General features: G+C 30.8%; 1 protein-coding gene across 1 annotated transcript; it reads left to right on the plus strand.

Moving 5' to 3' along the window:
- The first annotated feature begins 4,296 nt into the window (after positions 1-4,296).
- On the plus strand, positions 4,297-5,487 carry LOC124887633. The gene has a single exon (XM_047397232.1). It carries the CDS (start codon positions 4,851-4,853, stop codon positions 5,298-5,300), a length of 450 nt encoding a protein of 149 aa, XP_047253188.1. The 5' UTR covers positions 4,297-4,850; the 3' UTR covers positions 5,301-5,487.
- Positions 5,488-10,619: the final 5,132 nt, after the last annotated feature.

A 10,619-nucleotide genomic window follows, 5' to 3' on the forward strand; every position in this document is an offset into this window, starting at 1 on the left:
AGAAATATTTCAACATATAGTGGGGAATTAAAAACCAGCAGGATGACTTAATAAACCAAAGTTGTTGATTCTTTACGAGAAGTCAAACTTTCTACATTATTGGTTGATGCGCTTCTTCCTAAACCACCTCACTGGACGGATTAAATGGCAAATAAAAGCCAAGACAGGGTAGTAGTGTCACACATCATAATAGCACTTACAAATAACAGAAAGAGGAAAATACCTCAAATAGCTGGTTCCATCAAAGCCAAAAGAAAGTATTCGCGAATTAAGAATCTTTCCTTGCAGATTAGTTTAGAAATTACATGCAAATGGAATTAATCAGTTGAATAGAGGTCAAATTGGAAGCACGTATCCAAGAACTTGAAGATCGGAAGCTGATTCAGTAAAAAGGAAGACAAGTGAAGGAAGAGTAGTGAAGAATTTTGATCTAGAAATGGAGAGGCACGTCAGTATAGAGGGAAAAGTATCTCATTTTAGAGAGGAAAAGATGGGGGGCAGGTGGAAATGAATAAAACCCTATAGCCCCCCCCCCCCCCCTCTATAGTAAAAGTAATTAATTAGAAAACTATAATTAATATTTTACGACGGCATAGTTGGTCGCTAAACAAAAAACTTTTAAAAAAAAAATGAAGGGCACCAACGAAAGTTTGTTGCTAAATCTGTTGCTACAAAATAATTAACATAGCGACCAAAAAATTCGTTGCTAATCCGTCACTAAATTTGGGCGCCAATTTTCCTGCTATTATTTAGTGACGAAAATCAAATTCCATCACTGATTCGTTGCTAAGAACATATCAAAAATTGGACTGCAATGTCTGTGACCAAATTGAATGTTCCATTGCTAATCCGTTGCTACATAGTGATGAAATTTGGTCTATCAGTAAATTTCGTCGCTAAATACAGTTTTTTTTGTAGTGATTGGGTATGGAGAAAACCCTGTTGGAAGCGCTGCCACTTTAATAGACTATGCAACGCGTGATCCAGATTAGTAAGGGCTCCAATGAGGGCACCAGACACTGGATGAAAAATCCAAAAAAAAATATAAATGTCATCCCTCAAAATATGCAAACAATATAAATAATGATATTATACTAAAAAATTATGATTTCACTACAACTGAGTAAATCAAGAAAGTATTACAAGAAAAATTTGTGAATTAATAATCAATTAGCAATCAAACAACTTATATGAAAAAATTTTAATTGACATTTTTAAAAAAATATTTTAACTTTAATCGCAAATAAGTTTGACCTATTTTTGTAAAACAATAAATGAATGAATATAAGAAAATTCATAATTAGGAAATAAAATAATTGTTACTTTATTTGAGTGATTATAAAATTATAAAGATAATTAAATAATCAATTGACTATAGTCAAATTATAATTTTATAAGAATTTTTTGAGAAATAAATTAGTAATTGAGAAAAAAATTAATTGTTAACTTTTTAAAATTCTTCCCCAAATTAAAAAGGTAACTAATATCAAACTAATATAATCAAACTATAAAAATATAAGAAATTTATAGGATTGAATTTCCGAAACTATAAAGGTAGCTAATATCAAATTAATTAGTACATTAATTAAATATAATCAAGATATAAAATTAGGACAGATTTATGGTAAGTAGTTATTTATAATATTAATAATAATTTTATTTTCATCAAATTAATTAGATTAAATTGATGTAAAGATCAGTTAATATTGAGAATTATTTTAACATAAAATATATGCCAAGTTACGTAATTGATATACATATATTGGTTAAAAAAAACAACAAACATTGACTACTACTTTAGCCATAAATATATTTTGAAATTTACGACATTAAATTTAAGGAACTTGAGTTTATATATTATGATTATAAAATTGATTCTTATTAATTGAAATTAATTAGTTGATTGTGTAGTTGTATTACAATTATGTCGTACATTATTTATTTAATGGAAATACATATAATTAATTAACTTATTTTGTGCAATTTACTATGAACTTATTAATTCAAATGAAATAATTTTTTAATGGTAAGTTTGGACTATAAAAGAAAGGAGATTATTTTGTTGAAATTTTAAATTAGTATGCATTAATCTATTCTAGTGGGGTACTAGTCTTCAACAAGATCTCCACATTTAAATGAAGTAATTGTATGACTTTAGCATCTCTTATGTATTAAAAAAATAGAGATAAAAAAATATAATGCCACAATATTTTTGGATTATTTAATTTATTTATCATGTTTTAAAATATTGTTTATATCAATTCAGTGATGTTTATATGAAAAAGTTAAATTTTGGAAAAAATAAATATCTTAAGTTTTATAATTTAAGTTAATTTGTGTACTAATTTGAAATATTTAATTTATATATTTTTATTATATGGAAAATTTGACCTTATATGGCCATATATACTAATTCAATAACAGAGAAATATTGTCACACTTTTCTTCTCTCTCTCTCCCTCTCTCTCTCTCTCTGTTATTGTTATTGTTATTGATCATTAGCCTTATTGGTATTTATCAAGTTTTTCATTATGAATATGTAGAAATAAGAATTGTCAATAGTTTGCTAAATATTAATTTGAAATTTTCTTCATAAATTTTAGGCTTTAAATATAAAGGTTTCAACATAATAAGAATTACATATATTGATGAAATGTTATCAATATTTCAGCATGAGAGTCAGCAGAAGAATATACATATGAGAAGGTTGAACAATGTAATCACAATGTAACATAGGTTTGAAACAAGAAAATCATTTGTTGAAAATGATTTGAATTATTCGTAGTGATTCTTCTTTCTCGAAAAAATTAAGTTTGTTAATTTTTTAATCTCTTTATACAAATATAAATTTATACTATGAATAATATAATTTCTTGATTATATGTTATTTTGAGGTCTTGCATAATTGTGATATAAAAATGATTGATTTTTTTATTTTATTAATCGCTATTAAATATCATATTTTGGTATAGTAAAAGATCCGCATATTGAAGGAGTGTTGTCACTAATTAATAATGAGATTTCAAGAAGAAGAAACCTATGAGAAGGTCACGGGAAAAATTTACACGCACCCGGTGTATACACCAAGTCAATACATGCATGCCATGTGTTTGAATTTAAAGTTCATGTTACTTAACCATGATTAATCAACATGTATTTTATTTTATTTTATTTTATTGCATAACCATGGTAAAAAAACATTAGTTTATATTCAAACAGTATAGGTTTGAAACAAGAAAATTATTTGCTAAAAATGATTTTAATTATTCATAGTGTTTTTCTTTCTTGAGAAAAATAAGTTTGTTACCTTAGTGATTTCTTTATCCAAATACAAATTTTCGTAATATAGTTTCACTAAATAATGAATCTATTAATAAAATTTAAAAAAATATATCAATTTTTTTGACGTGAATGAAAAATAAAAATTTCAAGATCTTGCTTGAGATTATTATGATTTATTCTTTTAAAATTTTAAAATTTTTAGAGATAAATTTTATCTCTTTTTTATATTTAGTATTTTATTATCCTATTTTGACTTAAATGTAAATGATGTAACTAGAACAATAATATTTTTTCTTTATACTTCGTTTCCTTTCAATATTCGTATATAGGTAAATATTTTTAACAAATTCAAATTGATTTTATCTATATTTTTTTCATTTTGAAGTAATTTATTATGAATTATTTGTTATGAACTATTCAAGAAACTATAATTGATTGGAGATTTTGACTTACATTTCATTAGTTTATGTTGGCTTATCTATTAGTCAATAAAAAAAAATTTATGCTTTACTATTTGATAAATTTGTAAATCTAAATTATTTTCTTAATCTGTCTTTGTTTAATGATTACTTTTACTTAAATATTATTCGCACATCGTGCGGGTACTAATACTAGTTTCCACTAAAAGGAAAAGTAAATTGCACAATCTAACTTCAAATTAGTTTCAAGGCTCACCTCATCTCACGGTGAGACTCTCACCCCTCAACTTTTAATTTTGCTAATTGACAAGAGAATTACTATAACACTTCACTTTAAATGTTTTTACAAATTTAACCTGGACAACACGTGTCTTAATTAATGTAATCAAGGAGCCTTTATTTGTTTATTGTTATAAAGTGGTGGAGTCCATGAGTAAATAATTAAAAGACATTGGGCACACCATTAATAAAAGTTGAATAATTCATCATTATGTCCCCCTCTTTATTGATATATATCTATTAGATATCATGGCTATAAGTAGCCAATATGTACAATATGAAACGGATTATCAAAAACAAGAATATATTACCATATTCTCCAATTTGCTTCCTTTACTTTATTCTAACTCTAATTTGCTTTCTTTACTTTATACTAATTTTATATCACATTATCAGCACGAGACTCTACCAATCCAAGCAAATACAGGTAATAAAGGTTAATATTTTATTTTCTTAAATTATGGCTAATATTTCTTAACGCGATTTTAGTGTCCTAGACATATCTGGTAAACTTATATGTCCTAGGCACTAGACATAGAAATACATCTAAATACAATGGATCTGGCAGACACCATTAAAAAGGATAATAAGGCATGTGAACAAGATAAGGCCAAGGCCATGATATTTCTTCATCATCATCTTAATGAAGGGTTAAAAATGGAGTACCTCACGATCAAAGATTTCTTCATATTGTGGAACAATTTAAAGGAAAGATATGACCACCTAAAGATGGTCATACTCACACAAGCTCGTACTGAATGAACCTATTTGAGGTTCCAGGACTTTAAAAATGTAACTGAATATAATTCTGCGATATTTAGAATTAAATCGCAGTATGACTTATGTGGGAAAAAAATCACAGATCACGACATGATAGAGAAAACTCTTTCTACTTTTCACTCCTCGAATATGGTCCTGCAGCAGCAGTACCGAGAAATGGGTTTCAAAACATATTCTGAATTAATCGGTCATCTTCTTGTTGCTAAACAATATAATGATCTTTTAATTAAAAATAATGAAACTCGACCTCCTGGTACTGCTCCATTCTCAGAGGTGAATGCTGCAAATTTTCACCCGACTTGGCGTGAAAGAAATCCTGACCTCAGTCGTGGTCGAGGTCGAGGTCGAGGTCGTGATCGTGGCGGGTATTTCAATCAGGGTAATCGTCTTGCAATAAATAATAACCTCAGCACCAGCAGTGCAAAAAGAGGGGTAAAGCTCCTGAAGCAGCGCCAAGGACGAACCTTGAAAGTAGATGTTATTGATGTGGAGGAAAGGGACACTGGGAGTGTGGCTGTCGTACGCCTAAGCATTTGGTAAAACTATATCAGGCATCCCTTAAAAGGACAGAAAATGATGCTGAAATAAACTTCCTCCTAGAAGATAATATTGAGCCCATGGACTTGGATGTTTCAGATTTCATTCCTGAAGAACAAATAAATTACCCTGTCGGTGACAATAATGATATAATCCGTTTATGTTAATTTTCTGTTAAGTTTGTATTAATTTATTTTCTTTTGTTTGTTTAAGTTAAATTATTTTACGTTTTTATTATTAATATTTTACTAATCTTGTATATAAATAATATTTATAAAAAATATATTCTATGCTAGTGCCATAGTATAGTATAGTATTATGATCACTAAGTAATTTTTGGTTCTGTAGTACACACATAAAGTTTTAAAAGTGTGAGCTATTTATATAATGTTATAGTACATAAATCATGCTAACGTTATGACTAGAATTATTTATTTCAGTAATGAATATTCATAGAAGACATATTATGAAATTGAGTTAAGAACTCACTAGATCATGTTATTACATACAATTTTACATATGTGTACTTTAGATGCATTAGTAATACCAAAACTATTATGTAATAGAGATGTTAATTATTTAGAATGCAGCTGCAATTAAAATATGGATATAAAATAAAATAAGGTGTAAACGCATGATATTACGTGCTAATATTTATTTCGTTTATATTTTCATTTTGAAGAAAATATAGCTACTCCTCAAGTCTTATTTGGATCAATAATCGATCATAATGATATTTGTGTAATTGATAGTGGGACAACGCACGAAATATTTAAAGATGAAAAATACTTTTCCCACTTACTCAGAAGAAGAGCAAATGTTACAACAATTGCTGGTAATTCAAAATTGATCGAAGGCTCCAGAAGAACTATTATATTTCTGCCTAAGGGGACAAAATTAATTATAGAAGATGCATTGTTCTCTTCTAAATCCCCAAAAAATTTATTGAGTTTTAAAGATATTCGCAGAAATGGATATCATTTTGAGACAATAAATGAAATGTATGCCGAATATCTTGGCATTACATAGAATGTCTCAGGTCAAAAATAAATGTTGGAGAAATTACCAGCTTTGTCTTCGGCTTATACTATGCCAAAATTAGTACAATTGAAGCACTCTATCGGTAACCAGAAGTTTACTGATATAAATACATTTACGCTCTGGCATGATCGAAGAGGTTATCCTGGCTCAATAATGATGAGACGAATCATTGAAAATTCAAAAAGGTATCTGTTAAAGAACCTGAAAATTCTTACACCAGATGAATTTTCATGTGCTGCTTGTTATCAAGGCAAACTGATAACTAGACCATCTCCACTGAAAGTTAGCGTCGAATCCCCTCAGTTTCTGGAACGTATACATGGGGATATATGTGGGGCCATTCACCCATCAAGTGGGACATTCAGATATTTTATGTTCCTAATAAACGCATCTTCAAGATGGTCGCATGTGTGCCTCTTATTATCTCGCAACCTAACATTTGCGAAATTATTGGCACAAATAATACGATTAAGGGTACAATTCCCAAATTATCCTATTAAGTCTATTCACCTCGATAATGCTGGAGAATTTACATCCCAAGCTTTTGATGATTATTGTATATCAGTTGGAATAAAAGTTGAACATCCTGTTACTCATGTTCATACTCAAAATGGCCTTGATGAGTCATTTATTAAGCATCTACAATTGATAGCAAGACCACTGGTTATGAAAATAAAATTGCCTACTACTGTTTGGGGTCATGCTATTTTACATGCAACATCACTTGTTTGTCTTAGGCCAACTCATTATAATAAATACTACACGTTTCAATTGGTTCTGGGCCATGAGTCAAATATTTTCCATCTACGAATTTTTGGATGTGCTGTATATGTGCCAACTGCACCACCTCAGCTTACAAAGATGGCCCCCCAAAGAAGGTTAGGAATATGTGTGGGGTTTGAGTCACCCTCTATAATTCGCTACCTTGAACCATTGACGAGAGATTTATTTACTGCTCGATTTGCAGATTGTAGATTTGATGAAACAAATTTTCCATAATTAGGAGGAGAAAAACCTGACCTTAAAAGAAAAATTGCGTGGAAAGTTTTATTATTATCTCATTTTGATCCACGTACCCCCATATGTGAAAGTGAGATCCGAAAGATCTTTCACTTACAGAAATTAGCCAATCAAATGCCTGATGCATTTACCGATTTGAAAAGGATAACCAAGCCACATATCGCTACAGCGAATGTGACTGTACGAATTGAAGTTTCAAAAGAACCATCTTCTAATAACATAGCTTATGAATCCCAAGAACGCCTGAAGCGTGGTATGCCTTTGGGTTCAAAGGATAAAAATCCTAGAAAAAGAAGTGCCAAAAATGATAAAGATGGTATTGTAAAAGGTTCACCTGACAAAACTCAAAATCTGATTAATCCTGATATTCCTGAAGAAATCAGTGAACTCGAGACTCAAATAAATGAAGAACTTTCAATAAGTTCTACTAATGCTGAGGTAAATTTTGATCGATCAAAAATTACGGTGGATAATATTTATGCATATAATATTGCACTAAATATCATGCAAGACAATGAGGACCTTGACCCTCTATCTATCGAAGAATGTCGACGAAGAAAAGATTGGCCAAAATGGCAAGAGGCGATTCAATTTGAATCGAATTTACTTGCTAAACGGGTGGTTTTTGAACCTGTAGTCCAAACCCTAAATGGTGTAAAACCAGTTGGCTATAAATGGGTCTTCATACGTAAAAGAAATGAGAAAAATAAAATTGTAAGATACAAGGTTTACCTTGTTGCACAAGGATTTTCTCAAAGACCCGGTATTGACTATGAAGAAACATATTCACCTGTCATGGATGCAATAACATTTCGATGCCTCATCGGTCTAGCTGTACATGAAAATCTTAAAATCCATCTAATGGATGTGGTTACAGCTTATCTTTACGGTTCACTTGATAACGATATTTATATGAAAATCCTATAAGGATTGAAAATGCCTGAAGCATATAGTTCAAAGCCTCGAGAATTATATTTAATCAAATTACAAAGATCGTTGTACGGTCTAAAACAATCAGGGCATATGTGGTATAATCACCTAAGTGAGTACTTGAAAAATGAAGGATACATAAATGATGTTATTTGTCCTTGTATTTTCATTAAGAAAATGGTGTCGGAGTTTGTTATACTCGCCATTTATGTGGATGATATAAATCTCATTGGGACTCTAGAAGAGGTCCAAAAGGCAATCGAATATCTAAAAAAAGAATTTGAAATGAAAGATCTTGGAAAGACAAAACTTTGTCTTGGTCTGCAAATTGAACATTTAGTAGACGGAGTTTTCATCCACCAAACTGCCAATACCCAGAAGGTATTAAAATGATTTTACATAGACAAAGCATATCCATTAAGTACTCCAATGGTTGTTTGATCACTTGAAGTAAGTAAAGATCTTTTCCGACCTCTGGAAGAGGATGAAGAGATTCTTGGTCCCGAAGTACCATATCTCAGTGATATTGGTGCACTTATGTACCTCGCTAATGCTACAAGGCCGGATATAGCATTTTCTGTTAATTTTCTAGCGAGGTATATTTCTTCCCCTACGCGAAGACACTGGGATGGATAAAGCATATATTGAGGTACCTAAAAGGGACTGTTGATATAGGTCTGTTTTATACTAAAAAAGCTAGTCCAAATCTTGTTGGTTATGCAGATGCAGGTTATTTATCTGACCCACATAAATCACAATCCCAAACAGTCTATGTGTTTACATATGGAGGTACTGCAATATCATGGCGATCGACAAAATAGTCCATCGTTGCCACTTCTTCTAATCATGCTGAGATAATATCTATTCATGAAGCAAGTAGAGAGTGCATATGGCTGAGATCATTGGTACATTTCATCAAAGAGATATGTGGCCTGAAGCTTGATATCAAGGTACCTACATTCATATTTGAAGATAATGCAGCATGCATAGCTCAATTAAAAGGAGGCTTTATAAAGGGAGATAGAACGAAGAACATTTCGCCAAAGTTATTCTTCATGCATGATCTTCAGAAGAATGGTGATATTGATGTGCAGCAGATCTGTTCCTCTGACAATCCAGCAGATTTATTCACCAAATCTTTACCAATTTCAACCTTTGAGAAGATAATATACAGGATTGGGATGCGAAGACTAAATAGGTTGAATCAAGTTCTTCATCAGGGGGGTAAGAATACATGCTGTACTCTTTTTTCCTTAACCAAGATTTTTATCCAACTGAGTTTTTTTTGGTAAGGTTTTAAATGAGGTAGCACTCAAATGCATATTAAGTAATTTTTTTTTTACATAGACATCCAAGGGGGGTGTTATAAAATGGTGGAGTCCATGGCTAAATAATTAAAGGACATTGGGCACGCCATTAAAAAAAGTAGAATAATTCATTATTATGTCCCCCTCATTATTGATATATATCTATTAGATATCATGCCTATAAATATCCAATATGTACAATATGAAACGGATTATCAAAAACAAGAATATATTACCATATACTCCAATTTGCTTCCTTTACTTTATTCTAATTCTAATTTACTTCTTTACTTTATACTAATTTTATATCATTTGTACATTTATTGGTTATTATTACTCCCTCATTTATAATTATTTGTTCACTTTTGACTTGACACATAACTTAAAGATACAATAAATAGTTGAGTGATTTTACTATATCATTCTTTGAATATAATACTAATTTTTTTTCTTTAAAAAATGCAATGAGTGATGTATTGTATGTAAATGACTTTTCACTATTATTTTTTCATTATTTTCGGCTCAAAGATGAAAATGATATCTAATTTATTTTCCATCCACAGACAGATAGTAAGGCTGAAAGGACCATCCATACCTTAGTAGATATGTTGAGAGCGTGTGCTCTTGACTTTAAGGGGAGTTGGGATGAGCATTTACCCTTGATAGAGTTTGCTTAGAATAACAGTTTTCACTATAGTATTGGCATGGGCCCGTTTGAGGCTTTGTATGGGAGGAAATGTAGGTTACCCATAGGTTGGTTTGAAGTGGGCGAAGCTGCTGTGAGTGGTCCTGATTTGGTGTTCGAGGCTATAGAAAAAGTCAAGTTGATTAGAGAAAGGTTAAAAACCGCATAGAGTCATCAGAAGTCGTATGCAGATGTTAGGAGAAGAGACCTTGAGTTCGAAGTTGGTGACTTGGTGTATTTGAAAATTTCACACATAAAAGGGGTAAAGATATTCGGAAAGAAGGGGAAGCTTAGTCCCCGTTATGTGGGCCCGTACAGAATTCTTAGCCGTGTTGGTAA

Source organism: Capsicum annuum, chromosome 10, assembly GCF_002878395.1.
Source record: "Capsicum annuum cultivar UCD-10X-F1 chromosome 10, UCD10Xv1.1, whole genome shotgun sequence".
Taxonomy (NCBI): domain Eukaryota; kingdom Viridiplantae; phylum Streptophyta; class Magnoliopsida; order Solanales; family Solanaceae; genus Capsicum; species Capsicum annuum.